Source organism: Martes martes (assembly GCF_963455335.1).
Source record: "Martes martes genome assembly, chromosome: 5".
NCBI lineage: Eukaryota > Metazoa > Chordata > Mammalia > Carnivora > Mustelidae > Martes > Martes martes.
This window is the reverse complement of record NC_137892.1, coordinates 161,853,038-161,869,082: the sequence shown is the minus strand read 5'-3', so window position 1 is coordinate 161,869,082 and position 16,045 is coordinate 161,853,038. Positions and strand designations below refer to the sequence as shown.

The 16,045-nt window shown below is 47.8% G+C and overlaps 1 protein-coding gene across 1 annotated transcript in view; it reads left to right on the top strand.

The window, feature by feature from the left end:
• The window catches only part of ICE1 (interactor of little elongation complex ELL subunit 1), a 64,625-nt gene that overhangs the window by 25,156 nt on the left and 23,424 nt on the right, over positions 1 to 16,045 (top strand). Inside the window, exons 10-12 of the mRNA XM_080805025.1 lie at positions 4,496 to 4,582; positions 7,705 to 8,114; positions 10,220 to 15,010. Coding sequence (XP_080661151.1) covers positions 4,496 to 4,582; positions 7,705 to 8,114; positions 10,220 to 15,010 — 5,288 coding nt within the window. The remainder of the gene's footprint in view (positions 1 to 4,495; positions 4,583 to 7,704; positions 8,115 to 10,219; positions 15,011 to 16,045) is intronic.

The following is a 16,045-nucleotide window of genomic DNA, read 5'->3' as shown; positions in this document are numbered from 1 at the left end:
AACTCAGAAACAGCAGTCACGGGGAAGAAAGGTACCAAGGAAAAAACCCTGAGGAGATGGTATTAAATCATGAACGGGAGGGAAGAACATATTAAAAACAGAGTTAGTGTCCTTAGAGGATCTGTTGCTGCAGGGAAATTGAGCCAGTGGGAAAGCAAGATCATGCGTGTCGCAGTGGCCACCTGTTAGGACCTCTGCAAGGGGAGGCCGGAGCCCTGAGGAGAGGAGGTCAGCAAGAAATGATTGAAGGACACATCTCAGAGCAGGACACACACGCAGTATTTCTGTTAGAAAGGCCTGTCAGGTGTTGAGCACGACTTTTGTGTATGGTCTTTATTTCTGGCATGTTAGTAGGAAGTATTTCTAAAATCAAATGAAGTGGACAGATTGAATGTAGGGAGATGGATAGAGAAATTTGGAGCAAATGCTGACTTGGAAGTAGTAACCAGGCAAAAAGTAATTCGAGCCTAGAAATGAGTTTACATGGATTGAAGAGAAATATCCAGGTTAGGTGCGGTTCACCAAGGAGATGCTGCTGTCATAGACTAACAATGTGAGACTCTGTGGTAAAATGCCTGGAAATGCTAGAGGGCATAGTCGCCTGTTTCCGTGAGAGGCTTCAGTGTGTTTCTCAGATGCTGTCGTCTGTAAAAGCAGACAGAATGGGTGGAATTGGATTTGTAATTTCAGGATTGATGATTTACATCTAACTCTTAAACCACAAACCTAGGATTCTTTAAAATAGTTTCAGACATATATGAAATCTGTTTGCCAGACAGCAGAAACTCCAGCCTGATATGAGATACTGTTATGATACTGAAATTTAATAAGATATTCATAAAAATCTCTCCCTCCCCCCGAACCCCCCAAAACCCCACAGCTTTCCATGTCTGTCTGGTAAGTGAGCATGCATTAACACAAACCAGCTCCTTTTGGGTAGCAGAGAACATAAAAACTGAAATAAACAACCGTAGGGCCGTATTAAAGTCGCTGAGTTGTTGTCAGCGTGGTATTCACTGGGATGAGTGATCTTACGTGATTATTTTAGAAAGCAGCAATGACAGGAAAGTAGGAAAATGCAATAGAAACTGAGGAAAATGGAAAGAAGGAGAAGTTGTTGATTTGGACCCATTAGATCAAACAGCTGCATCTTTGCAGGACTGTTGAAACCAACAGTTTTTCAGCAAGTCTGATCAAGAAAGGAAGGAACAGAAACACAAAGGTCTCATGGCTGGGAAAGCTACGAAAAAGCCACAGTGAGAGAATTTCCAAATTGACACATTTATATTCCGATTGAATTTTGTTTGTGAAATGGACCATTTTCAAGGGAAACATGCTCAGATTGACTTGGGATGATTGTTGGAAACCTGAACAGAAAAATAATGCAAAAGAAATAAAAAATAGCTGAAGATCTAATACCATACAAGATCCAAATGACTTACGAGTGAGTTCTAAAAAGGCTTCAGTGTGTGAAACTAATGTCTTTTTTGTTCTTTTGTGTGTCTGAGAACTTAGAAAAATATAGACTTCTTTCCATGTCATTGTCTTAGACTCAAATAGCCCTATACCAGAACCAGCTGAGAGAGAGAGAGAGAGAGAGACACACACACACACACACACACACACACACACACACGTGCTGTCAGTTGGGAATACAGCTGCAAAAATCCCAAATGAAATTTTGAGAACTCCATTCTCGGAGTAGTAGAATATACAGACTCATTATGATTTAAGGGTTTATCTCGGGAAGACCACCACCACTGGTTAAGAGAAAAATGATATGATCATCTCAATTCAGCACCCATTTCGCATAAAAAAAATACTTGGTGAGGTAATGGTAGAAAAACACTTTTGGAAATTGAGAAAGGTGGAAGCTGAAGAGCCTGGTCTTGACCGTCAGAAGCAGGCACAGGTGCTTCTAGTTACCTCCATTCTTTATTATGCACTGGGGGGGCCCCCCTGAGCTGTGCAGCAGAGCCCTTGTGGAAGAATGGGGACTGTAAGTACTGACAAGGACGAAGCAGAATTGTCATGGTTTCAAATGATGAGACTGTCTCGGTAGACTCAGTTGGAAAACAAGTATAGGAGTTTGGCAGAGTGATGATACAGGCTTTGAGCACATCGAGTATACCGTCCTCAGCCTATCGGAATGGGAATGAGGGGAATGAGGGAATGGGACGGAATGAGAACCGCCTGTTAAGGCAGTGGGACCAACGTGTCTGGGAAGAGAAAAATCTAAAAGCAGTGTGCAAGGCCTCTGTGAAGAAGCCCATAAAGCCTCGGAAGAGTGTGAAAGCCCAGAACGTGGGAGTGAACGTTGTTACTGGATCAGAGGCTCATGGCATAAAGATGGGAGGTTTCCCCAGATGTATTTCTAAAGATCCAGTCTCACGCAAATCCCACTGAGGTTTTAGATGGGAAAGAGCAAGCAGATGGTAAATTTAGGCTTATCAGGGTAGAATAATAGATGTTTGGAATCAGGTTTTTGAAAAGGAAAAACCTGAGTGAGGCTCATGCCCACCCGGATTGTAAAACACGATTGTGACGGTCTCCCTGTGAGAGCATGGCATTCGTGTGACGCCAGACAAGTCAGCGGAGCAGACAAGTACAGAGACACGCATGGACGCCTTAGATTTTGATATGGGCAGGATTGTAGAGGGTTGGTGGAAGATGTGCGACTCAACATAATGAGCTTTTCCCTTCAAGTACTGAAGTAATGAAGCCGCAGTGTGGGGTTTTTTTTTGGTGGTGGGGGGGATGTATTTGTGTTTTCCTGCTTTATTGGGAATGGATAGTTCTGTTTTATGAGATTAGAGGTAGTGAACGAGTGCTCAGAAAAGGCATAGCTCTGCTTAATAGCTTCCATAGGAATAGAAAAGTAACTTTCTCTCTTTTTTTTTAAGGTTCCTTGTTTGCTGCTTTGGGTATACGTAATAAGCAGGGATCCTGGTCAGGTCATTTAAGCAAAGGGGATTACAATATTTGGAAGCAGGCTTTTGGGTAGGTTAAATCACAATGTAGATAAGTTACTTGATCACAGAATTTTCAAACTCGAGAATGGGTGTGCCTCATACACAGTGACAGTCAGAAGTTGGGCTTCAGAAAGTTTGGAAATGGGAAACTTTTAAGCTTGCCTTGTTACTGTGTCCTCACCACTTACCGTGGCCCGCTCTTCTGGGGACAGTGCTCTTTGTGGAGTGATGCAGTTTGCCAGCTTAAATAGGGCTGACCTATTTCAAAATATGTGAATTCTTGCAGATATTTTGGGTTAAAAGGTTGGTCTTTCATCTTCTCTAGAACTGGATTAAAGATTTCAGTATTTTCAATAAATGCTTCAGGCCAATTTAAGAACTTAAGGGAAACTACAATAGAACTTGAGGAGGCCTGAAATTATCTAATACTTAAAGCTTTTTTTTAGTTGAATTTTTATTAGTGCAGTTGGTCTTTTTATGCATATTTGGCCACAAGCTAGTCATACTTAAATTTTTATGAATATTTTTTGTTCTGGGAGTTTTGGGGAATGTATATACATATTAATGTTAAACTCACTGTAAAACCATAGTGTCACTTCTTAGTTATATGAATTTCATTAGGCTTGCTGTATTTAAAATGATCTGAATTCACAGATCATTGAGGATCTAAATCTGTAGAAATGTGTACCTTTCAACCTGAACCAGTGGTTCTTAACTATTACAGGAATCCTAATCCCTTTGAAAATGTATACAAATTCCAAGGTTTTCACTTCCTTTTAAAAGCTTATGTTTCTCTGTGAGTCTGCTTGTTTGTGCAATAATCTTTTCCTTTTCATGTGTTTATACACACACGTTTTTGTCTTCCACCCTGTTAACCCCTTAAGACTATTAATGAATCTTCTATTATCCACAAAGCCCCCAGGTTAGTTACAGCATGGCCAGTTTTTTTTGTCTCTTGATTTTTGTCTTTTAAGATTTTTAAAGTAATCTCTACATCAGCGTGGGGCTTGAACTCACAACCTTGAGATCATGAATTGGACGCTGTACCCAGCATGGTCAGTTCTGATGAGTTTTCTGACACCCTCATGTCACCGAGGGGTGTTTTCTGCTGTTGTTTGCAGTAAACGTAGAGCCAATATTTCTTATATCAGACATTATATCTGTGCTTCTGTCCCTCATCTCTTAATCACTTTCTGTAGAAAGTGCCAAGAATGTGTATTTGGTCCATTCATACAAAGAGGTGATAGACTTTTACCAGCAAGTAGATTTGGTCTTATGAGTCTTGTGCCCTCCCATTCTCCTCACCCTTGGGGAAAAAACAAGCCTGTCTTCATCGTTCAGCTGGAGCGTTGCAGGCCTTCCCATCAGCAGCTTAGCTATTTATGCACAGTGGTTGGGGAAGAAGTCTTGGTCACTAGCTGTTTCCCCAGCCCCTAAGAAATCCTGATGTCCCAGGAGCGTGTGTTGGCCTTTTGTAGATTGAGCCAAATGACATGTCATTAATACTCTACTCTCTTGTGCAGGAAAAGTAAAGCTACTTCTGAAGGAGCTCTGGCTCTGCATAAACACAACACACAGACTACCTGGTGAAGGCAGCCGGTGCATCACAGGTGAGAGAGAAGCTTCCAGAAGTACATTTCATGTATGGAAGTAGAAATGTTTACTGTGGGCATTGTATGCCTTCAGCCTTTGCTGCCTCCTAAATCTGCCATTGGAAGAATGAGATAAATTGGAACGGGTACTTTCAGTTACAGAGCTCCTTCCCCTTCAGCGTGGCTTCTCGTCTCAGTAAGTGCATTTGGTTTGTGCTGTTCTAATGGTGGCTTTCATCAGAGGACGTGCGAGGAAGCTGGAAGGACACATGGTGGAGTGCATGTGGCAGGAACGTGCAGAGGACTGGGGAGGCATGGTGCTTTCCGAATCATTTCACGGTGTCCTCTGTCCAGTAGCAGCCTCATTGGATTTACTTTTGTAAGCAGTTCCTCTGGTTGAACTATCTGCTGTACATTCGCTGTCTCCTTTAGAATACTGGTGGTGTTCGATAAGCAGTGGTTTCCTTTCATGCTGTCATATCAGATGAGTACTCTGCAGCACTGTCTGCTGATTTTCAGGTTTGGCTTCATCTGTGGGCTGTCTTGATCTGCAGGCGAAGCTGTGGAGACCTTCTGCCACGTTCTCAGTTACACCCTACTGAGGATTTACGCTTTGGAAATAGGTATTAGTCATCCCAGAGTGGATGGGGAGAAAGTAGCTGTCATGCATAAAGATTAAAGTGCTCCTTACTTAACTTTTTTTTTTTTTTTTTCCATTATACTGGTTTCTTATGAGTTCACAGATTGCTAGGATCTGAGTCTGTAGCGACGTGTACCTAGTTATCTCTCTCAAGCTCCGGAAGGCAGAGTTCCTCAGAAAAGTGTTACCAGGCAAGTTGCTGATTCTCATTTGTGCTCGACTCCGTGAGATTTTGTGAGATGGAGAGAGGCCTGTTGGACGGGGCGCTGTTCAGTCAGTTGTCACGTGCCGTGTGGTGGCACTGCTGATCTAAGCAGGTGGCACCTGGGTCTCCTGAGCCAGCCTCCGAGGCTCATGGTCCAAGTCCTCATCTGCTCGGGCAGAAGTAGCCCAGGCCTTTTCTCAGCTTCATCAGCTAGTAGCCGTGTTTTATTCTAGGCATTTGGTTTTATGTTGTTTAAGATGTTATTAAAAGGGCTCCCCATTTAATCATTTGTTGTGTTTTTTTTAAGATTTTATTTATTTATTTGTCACAGATAGATATCACAAGTAGGCAGAGAGGCAGGCAGAGAGAGAGGGGGAAGCTCCCTGCTCAGCAGGGAGCCCCATTCGGGCCTCGATTCCAGGACCCTGAGACCATGACCTGAGCTGAAGGCAGAGGCTTAACCCACTGAGCCACCCAGGTGCCCTGGAATCTTTTATTTATTTATTTATTTATTTGGTGCCCGGGAATCTTCAATCCTAAAACAGACTCTTTTTTTGTAATTTTTTGTTTTTATGTGAGAAGGTTTACAAAAATAGTGCAGGGAATTCTCTTAGACTCCTCATCCAGATTCCCCTAAATTTAACCCTTGGTGCAAGATGATTAGCTAAGTGAAAGCTCACATGGATGTGTCTGGGCACGTGTTGGCCCCCGGAGCCCACCTTGCACCTAGCAGCCTTCTGCCTTTCCGCCCCCAGATCTGGTGGTTCATCTGTGTCACTTTGTCTCCTGACTTCCCCACTTTCAGAGAGGAAGCATCATTTCATAGGAAACCTATCAGTTTTGTCTTGTGTGCTGTTTTCTCATTTTTTTTTTAAGATTTTATTTATTTATTTGACGGACAGATCACAAGTAGGCAGAGAGACAGACAGAGAGAGAGACGAGGAAACAGGCTCCCTGCTGAGCAGAGAGCCCGATATGGGGCTCAATCCCAGGACCCTGGGATCATGACCTGAGCTGAAGGCAGAGGCTTAATCCACTGAGCCACCCAGGCGCCCCCTGTTTTCTCGTATTAAGTGAAGTTTGACTCTTTCCAGCAAAAACTCCGCAGTGGTGCCCTTGTGCTCTACTCGGGACATTGTACCTGGGAGGGAATGGCGAGATGGATGACATGGGGTGACAGCGGAAGCGCTTGTTTAAGGTGGTGTCTGCCAGGCTTCTCCAGTGTTAAGTTACTGTGAATTATCTTGAGAGAGACAAGTGGATGCTCTGTAGTTAGTCACTTTTTCTCCCTCTCTGGCCCGCTGATTCTAGCATCCACCGATGAAGCCTGCATGCTACGATTAGTGCCTAGTCTGATAGTGATTTTTATAATTCTCTGTTCCTTCTACATTCATTAATTGGAACTCTTTATTCTCTGCTCTATACTTCATAACTTTTATTTATTTCATCATTCATATTGCTCCAGCTTTGGCTATTGGGACTGTTTTCGGGTTGGCTTCTGGGCCCCTGAGGCATACCCCAATCTGTTTTGAGAACTTCTTTCTGGCTCTGTAAGATGTTTCAGGCCCTGTTTGTATTTTCCACTCCCCAGCCCTATAGTCAGTCACTTCTCCAGGGAGCCTTCAGTCCTTATGTACAGCTTTCGAGTATGACAAATGGTTATTTGTGGTTATTTCCCAGGACACAAATATCTTCACTGATAATTAGCACCACCGCAGTTCATCAAAATCAAGACCCCCAAACCACTGGTTTTTTACAGTAACTTTCCCATTGCACCGCAATGCAACGCATGTATATGACCTAGTTGAGTTTCTTCATTGCAGCATTGTACAAATGTGGTTATTGGGTAGGCTTGATTGTTGCCTGATTTTTTATTGTTTTTCAGACAGAGGAAATTGTGTTCCCTGTTAGTCTCTCTGCACAAAGATGTGTCTCCGAATGCTGCTGGTTGTGTGGAAAGATAGTTACTGAAATGGGGAGTGTGCCAACGAGGCCCGTTCCCGCCACCGAGATGCCTTTCCACCTGTGCGCCCTGAGGCCCGTGGGCCACAGGGCATCACCTCTACCCACCTGCCCTTCTCCTTGTCCTGCTTGTTGTGAGGGAAGTGTACCTACATGAAATGTGTTCAGGTCTTAGAGAGTGATTATTCAGTAGAAAGGGATTGGGTGTCTTTTAAAAAATGTTCTTGTTTTTTGGGTTTCTTCAATAAAGCTGGCGTTTTGAATACTTAGGGTAATTTTTTAAAGTTTTCTTGATGTTATAGATATTTGATACTCACTTTTTTTCTCCCACAGAGAAATCTGCCAAAGAAAACCCCGGGCCCACAGAGTCCAGGGACGAGGTTGTGCCCCCTCCAGCAGGAGGCAGGCCGCTCCGAGCCGCAGCTGTGCAGACGTGCCTGGCAGAACTGTCCATGGAAATAGAGGGCGACTTCTCTGCATGTAGACATGTGGGGAGACACGGGCACAGTGGAGCCGCGCACTGTAATGACCACGTTTCTAACGAGGGCCGGCATCCTGAGCTTGAGGTGCCGAGGACTGACGAGGACAGTACTGACTTCTCTGATCGTGATCACTGTTTCGATGAAGACCTCCAGGCTGCAGTTGACTTCTTCAGACTTCCCCCTCCTCTGTTGTCTCCAGTGCCGTCACCCCCTCTGGTGTCCCTACCACCCCTGAGCACGTTACCTTCTTCACTGGCGCCTGTGAGTTTGCACTTGGCATTTGAGTTCTCATGCGGCCACGTTGCCCACGCTGACACATTGGCTATATTCAGGGAGTGCTGCTCAGTGATATTCAAACCAGACTTTCTTGGGGCAGATGTGAGAATTGACTAGGGCATGCCCATGCTCTTTAGAACAACGTGGAGCACATGACACGCTCACTTATGGTTACATTCTGTGTGTCTTTATCCGCAACCTAATTCACATTCCCCCGTGGGAGGACTGTGTTCTAGTTGTTCTTCTCTCTGCTGCCTGGAACCTAATGCATGAATGCAAGGCATGGGTGCAGGCCTGGAGCTTTTCGGAGATGGGGGATCCATGTATGTAGCACACATGCCCATTAACCTGTGTTTGCCAGATCCCCCACTTCTGTTTGATGACTTCATCAACTTTTCATGTGTTTGCAGAATGGTTTATTGTAAATTATTAGGGAGTTAAGTCTTGATGAAGCTGATTTGTATGCTTTTTGGCTTAAGGAGCAGATAAATGCATTGCTTTGAGTCACTCCCTTTTTTCAGGAAGCAGTGTATGTCTGTTCCGTTCCAGGGCCGCGCTCGGCCTGGGAACATGGATGTGACTTAGTCCATGGTTACCACTTGGCTGGATCTTGTGTGGCAGTTGGGCGGGGGAGGGAGCAGGTGATCGAACGTTTGTGGTAGAGACTGCAGGGCACACCAGCTGGAGAGGACCCAGGCCAGAGGCTAGCTCCTGAGGGAGGCCAAGGAGGGCAGGGATGCTCCGGGAAGACAGGACCCAGCTGAGTGTTCAAGAGGGTGGGGTGCTTCAGGTGGAGGACCTCTTTACACATGGTCATGGGACTGAAGGTGAGCTTGTGCCAGAGAACGTTCACGCCTACCATGTCAGCAGAGGCTGTCTGTGTCCTTAGGACTTTCCATTTTATCGTGAGGGCAGTAGGCAGTCCATGGTGGATCTGGCAAGTGGATTTAATGATAGACGTTCAGTTGCAAGTTTCCGTTGAGCCTCTGTGTGATCGAGTAGGGAGTGGGGATAATCTGGACAGGGGTGGGAGCATAGGGGGGATATCCCTGACTGAACCAGCCGCTTCCAGCGTTCTCGACATCTCATCCCCGCAGCGGCACTGCCGTCTAAGAGGTGGGGTTGGTTTGAGAAACGTTAGGAGGCTGATGAGCAGCATTTGGTGAGGTTTTTAGTGTGGTGGTTGCGGAGGTGGAGGAGGCGAGGATGCTGCAAAATAGCAAAGGAAAGCAGCAGCCCTGCTCCGGGGGGCGGGGCGGGGGGTGCCGTGTCAGTGTCAGCTGGGGATGCAGGGCATGCATGAGGCTTGCAGGGGGACACGTGCAATAGGATTTTAGAACCATGAGCGTGGTGCTCAGAAGGAGGCCAGGCGGTGGAGGAGCTAGCTCTCCTGCTGCGCCATGTGACGGGGTCAGTTCAGCCAAGACAGCAGGGGCTGCCCTGGGGTGTGGGGGGTTTCTGGAGCGGAGGTGGGGAGAGGGCTGTGTGGGAAGGAGCAGTGTCAGTGTGCATACTGTTGAAAGAGGTAGATCTCGTTCGCTCGGTAGCGGCATCCCAGATGCAGCCTACGTACGAGGACATTTCTGCAGGAGGTACTTCGAGGTCGCTCCCCGGAGTAGTAGCTAGTTCCGCTGTGCTGGAGCTGGACGCCTGCAGAGGAGTGACCTGGAAGCAGGGGGTGGAAGGCTGTGCAGCCGGAGTTGGACATGTTCGGTGCCAGGAAACGGGGAGGAAGAGCCGGAGAGTAGGAATGTTTGGCCCTTTGGAGGACAGGCTAATCCTGGCTGTGTCTGTTGTGGGAGGAGCGTGCGGTGGGAGTGTGGGGAGCTCGGGGAGACGGGTCTAGGAATGGTGGCAGCTGGCTGCTCAGACCGCAGCTCGTGTCCCTGCTGGCAGCTTCCGGACAGGGAGCTACCCTTTCCTTGGCTGTGTCTGAAAGGATTCTTCAAGAATGCATTTAATTGATTGTTATATGTAGTCGGTCCAATTAGTATTTCATAAGAATCGCGTTTCAAGGCATTTAATTGTTAGGTATGTTTAATCATTTTAGTTAACATTTAACTAATAAGAATAACTCATTCATTTTCAAGGAAACATACTTCGGAGAGTATACAGATTCCAGTGATAATGAATTGTCCCAACATAGAAATTCTGCTGAGTCTGTTTCAGAAGATGAGACGTCTGAATCACAGTATTTTGGTTCATCCAGAAAAAGTAAAGGAAGTGATGGTACCTGGGAGGAAAAGCTCAAATCACACGAAGCCACCCAGGCTCTGACTACATTGGAAGTAAATGAAGTGACAGCTGTCGGGTTTGGGACGTTCACAGCAACGCTGAGAGAGCCTTCAGCCGCATACTCTGTAGCTCGCGAGAAACACTGGATGGTGTCATCTGAGTCCACGAGTGACGGGAGAAGAGCCATTTTAGATGAGGCACAAAGACAGAGAGAGGTTAGGGAGGTGGATAAGTCTGTGCAGACTGAGAACACACTTCATGAACCCATCAGAAACATGTGTGTTGAGACGTCGTCTGGCAGCCAGGCACAAGGCAGGGGAGCGGCCCTCCGGAAGTCCGACATGTGTTCCTCTCCCCTCGGCAAGAGGCCATTCAGTGAACTCATGGAATCTGAAGGAAAAACCCTACTATCCAAAATGATAGGATCACCCAAATCACAGTTTACTAAGTGGACACTAACTAATGAAATCCCTCTTGAATCAGATCATCTGTCGATCTCTGACCACTTCCAGGGAATGTGTAGAGTATTGGGAAAGGAGCGAGATGTTCAAGGCTTCATTTTGGGAGCATCGCCTGAACCAGAGGACGATGCAGATGATGCAGCGGGTGCCACAGGGCTCCATGTTGATGCCAGCCTTTCTTCCTCTTCTACCTCGGGAGCATCGTCTGTCTGCAGTGACTCCCCATCTTCCTCTGGATTAAAGTATGCTCATGACCTACACATTCCTGCTAAAGTTACCGCTAGGGAACTGCACCACTCAGAACAGAAGTTACAAGCTGAAACCTTGAACGTGCTAGATCTGCAGCCTGAGCCCCCAGAGTGTCCTGCCGGAGAGAACCATCTGGAGAATAGCTTGTGTGCTTTGAGCCCTGAGTTGGGAGCATCACATTTTAATAATCAGAGCAGCAGTGAGGTCGAGTCCACAGATGTTTTGAAAGGCATTCCCAAAGTCTGTTCACTTGCACAGTCAGTATTTATAACAGCTATGAAAGAGGCACAGTGCAGAAGCCAGGGTCCCAGAACTGAGCTCCCCCTGACTAAGGCAGATTCTACACCATTGCTAGAGCCTCAGCATGGCTTGACCAAGGGTGGGTTTGGTTTTAAAAGCCCTTCATGGCACCATAGTGATGTGTTAAGGAGAGGTGGGGAAGAAAGGCTAAGGGCTAAGTCAGAACCCGAACAGAAGACTAACCATCAGGTACAAAAGGCAGCATCATCCTTAGAAAGTAGACGGTCCACATCCAAGCCTGAACTTGCCTCAGAAAATAACCCTGTGGGGCTCAGGGCTGCTACATCACTGTTACCTAACCAAGTGTCTGTGATCACCAAGCAGGCCCGGCCCGACACAGTGCAGAGCGCTAGACTGGAACCCTGGAGGCAGCAGAGGACTGAGCCTCCCTTTGTGGCAGCACGTGCCGGTCCTGGGGCTGTTCCCACGTCCTCTGTAGCCAGACGTGGCGGAGAAAGAGAGGACACGGCGTGGGCTTCCCAGGGAGCGGCTGCTAATGAAGGGACCTCGCCACAAGTTTCTGCCTCATGGAGAAAATTAAATTTCAGTTTTCCAAGTGGTTCTTCACCAGTCGGAAGTTCTCATTGTTCCACAAATAGCAAACCATCTTTCTCTCCTAAAAACATCCCTGTCCCAAACCAAGATGTCACAACCGAAGCCTCAGCACAGGAAGCAGTGCCGAAGCAAAGTCTGCTCCTTCATGCCGCGAATCTGGACTCGTCTGGGCTGGATGGGGACCGACTCCGTCCCGCTCCAGAAGTGCCAGTGTCGAGAAGTTTCGCTGTTGACAGAGTGCCCTATGGGGGCACGGGCAGATCTGGTAGCGAGGCTCTGGCCATCCCGGAGGGCTCTCCCCGTGTCCGCCCGAGCCTGCAGGAGTCCCCAGAGCTGCCATCTCAGACTCCTGGCAGAGCTTCTCCGGAAGGTCCAGGCACCACAGGGACGGCTCCCCTATCGGCGAGCCTCAGAAAAGATGAAGAGACGCGTGCTGTCCCCGCGAGTGCTCTCGCTGGGCCTCTGTGTTGTTACACGGGCATTCGGGAGGCAGGAGGTGGCGACACAGAGGTGGAGGAGAGTGAGGCACCTAGCTGCAGCGAGGCGGAGAGTGAGCCCGAAGCCGCGCTGGGGGACAGACCGCAGGGGGCTGCCCGCGCCTCCAGAAGAGGTTTAGGAGCCCCAGGTGCTGGCGCAGCCGAGACCCGGCCTTCCGTCGAGGTGGGCTGTCTGACCTCCGCGCTGCAGGACTTCAACATCAGTACTCTTTCTGAGATCGACGGGCTCTCTACATCAGAGGTCGTGATGTTTCTTGAAAGTTGTCAGTTAAGAGACTACAGTTCAGGGGACTCTGTTTCAGAATGTTCTAGCAAAGGAACCCTGCATAAAGAAATGAACAAAGACTTAAAGCCAGGTGAACTCTCAGGAGGAAAGTACGGAAAGCAGCTCTGTGAAGAAGAAACCCTTGAAACCTCCGAAGAGTGGGTTGAATCCGAGGAAGATGACGGTCCTCTAAAGAGCACGGGGCAGCTCACGCGGCGTTCCTTGGAAACGCTGTCTGAGGTGCTCACCAGGTTTGGACGGGAGCTTCAGGCCAGCTGTGAGAGCTCTCCTGGAAAAGACGCTGCTGACTTAGTGCTCTCAAATACGCATGATGGCGTGACCAGTGAGCCTGTCAGAGAGCATGTTCCCCCTCAGGGGGCGAGTGGCTTCCCACCACACCCTTCAGGTACATCCCCTCCAGTAGCCAGCATGACTGGCAAGGGCTGTTCTCCTGCTAGCGGCTCATCGAGTAACGAAGTCACTCCAGGCAGTCCTGAGGGTGTTCCCGATGTCACCAGCCCGATCCGCGGTGGGGCAGAGTCCTCCCCCCAGTGCTCTGACTCTGTGGCGGGGCAGACCACAGAGGGCAGTGCTGAGGAGGGGGCAGAAACGACGTTTCAGTGCCAGATATCAACAGTGACCTCCGAAGTCATAAACGTGCTCATCAATAAGGATCAAAATCTCGTCATTGAAAAGGGGGACCACTGGACCATCATAAATGGGGTAGCTCTCATGCCAAATGTGGACCAGGTCATACTGTGTGATACTCCCGAAGACATCCCTGTTTCCCCAGATAGAGGAGGCCTGGGAGCTGGCTTCATTTCCCTTACTTCCATGGAGAAGTCCCCAGAGACAGGTCACCCTGGCCCTCCATTTCAGGAGCCCCAGTGCGGCAGCAACCTATCATGTGCCCAAGAGGAAATTTCCAGCAGTAGCCAGAGCACCAACTTTGATAAAAGTCGTTTGCGTAACAGGCCTGTCAAACCTAGCGTAAGGATTAGTTCTGAAATCTATGATCAGAACTTTGAGTCTCAGACCATTGCATCTGATCACACGTATTTTAACTCGAAACTAGAGCCATTCAGCAAAAATAAGAATCGATCAAAGATTTCAAACAAAGATCCATCAAACAAGCCGGCAAAGGCTTTGGCATCAAGCCGAGTTGAAACTAATCAGAATGAAGGTTCTCAGTCATTTTCAGGAGAAAGAGAGAACGCAAAAACTCAGAGAAATCAAACTCAGACCATTCTAGCCAATGCTGACACATCAACTCCTACAGATTGTTCTGATACCCTGAGTAAAATCCGGCAGGAGGTGGGGCCCCCTCTGCCGCCCTTGCTGGCTCCTCTGGTCGCTACACCTCCAAGGACTTCGCAGCCAGTTTCTCCGCTGCTGGCAACTTCCTCTCCCTCCTCACCTACCTCTCCTCTCGGCCAGATTTCTCCCTTGTGTGAACTCCCTGTGCCTCCTGTGATGTCTCCTTTGCCGGAAGAGCCGGGATGCCTCTCTCCCCCATGCACATCTCCGTCCCCATCTGCTGCACTGGCCGGCGAGAGGATATTGTCATCACCCTTGCAATTTTGTGCTGCCACCCCAAAGCATGCCCTCCCTGTGCCTGGCCGCCTCCCGCCTCTGGCATCTGCCCACACGGCTGTGGCTGGACCCCAGGAGAATTCCGTTAAAATCCTCGACACCATGTACCCAGAGCTGTCTGCCAGGGCCCGCACCCTCAACATTCTCAAAGGGAACATTCAGCTCGCTCGAGGTCCTCCTGCAGACCGTAAGAGCTTAGCAGGGCCTGTCAGTGCTCTCACAGGATTCAAGGCAATCACCTCAACATCCACCGCCTTTGTTAAGACAGGGGGCAGCTCAGGGAGTGACTGTAGTCAGGAGAAGTCCAGAAACGGGGGGACTCGCCAGGATGCAGGGGGGAAAAGGACGTTGTCTGCATCTACACTGAGGAGCGCCAAAAGACTGCGGCTGGACAGCGGGTCCCCAGAACCAGAAGCTGGGGGCCCCACTACAGAAGGAGTCAGCAAGGCCCTCCGGAGGAGCCTCCCTCAAACTGAAGCTGTGGCTGCAGAGGAAGAAAGTTCTCCTCTGACCGTCAGTGCGGTTTCACAGCTGCCTCCAAACCCAAAAGAAACTGTAGAGTCCCATGACAAAGCCATAGCTGATGCACTGAAGAAGATCGCAGAGTCGTCTTTTGATCTCTTACCTGTCATTCGAAGTCACGTGTATGTGGGAAATATCTCCAAAAAGCCTGTCATGAGAGATCAAGAGAAGGAAGTTGTTCATGAATTTAGCACAACCAAAAAGGTACGTGGTTGCTCTTCTGTAGGAGCACTAGGAATTCATGTCTTGAGACAGGCTGTCTGCTCTCAGCAAAGTTTCTGAACGGAAACTTTATTTCAGAAATAGATATTCATATAAACATTGTGACCTATACTTTGTTTCTAGTCAGCATTTTGTATACTTGAGTTGTGAAAAGACACTGGCGATCTGATCATTTGTATTCATCAAATACCTTAAAATTTTGAAGAAATAAAAGCCATTGTCAGGACTACAGTTGCATATTTCCCATCAATTCCGGCATGATTAAAAGCTCAAAATGATTTGCTCCAAAGCATCAAATTAATCTCCTGTAATGGAGCCTTTCTTTTCTGTGAACAGTACACGCACATTTGAGAGTCTGAACACCTTCCAGAGTGAGAGCAGGGGGTGCCCCTGCGCCTCCTTTAATATCTGCCACCGATAAAACAGGAACAGATCTTGGTTTCAAGATGGGAACAGTTACAGTGGGAACACTGTGCAGATTCACACAGCCGGTGTGTTCGGACTTCTCTAAGGTTGTATTTTCCAAGTTCCCATGTCGACACCGTGTGTGGATTTTTTCCAGTGTCTCATGGATCGCACTGTGTTGGTTATCTGCACATCCTGAGAGTCATAGTGGTAACAATACGTATGTGTTTTTTGTAGATTGCTTACTTTCAGAAAGTATAGAAAGTAATACATGTCACTTTGGAAAGATAATTTATTTTCAGATGAACAAATGGGTCAAATTATTTAATGCCCTTCTTCTTAAGTAGGAAAATTTTGCCCAGTATTTTTAAGACCTAAACAGGATAAGTGTGTAGGCACATCAGAATCCAGAAAACAGGAATGGGAGAAGGATGTAGAGTGAGTGTAATGCACACACACAAAATTATTTTAGCCCAAACCAAGGAAGTATACTTGTTTGGCGTGGCAGCAGGCAGACGGACGTGCTCGGACAGGGCCCCTGGCACCTGCAGGCAGCCTGCAGGTTTGGACCTCTTGCCCCCCACACCCAGCAAGGGGATTGGGGGGGTGGGT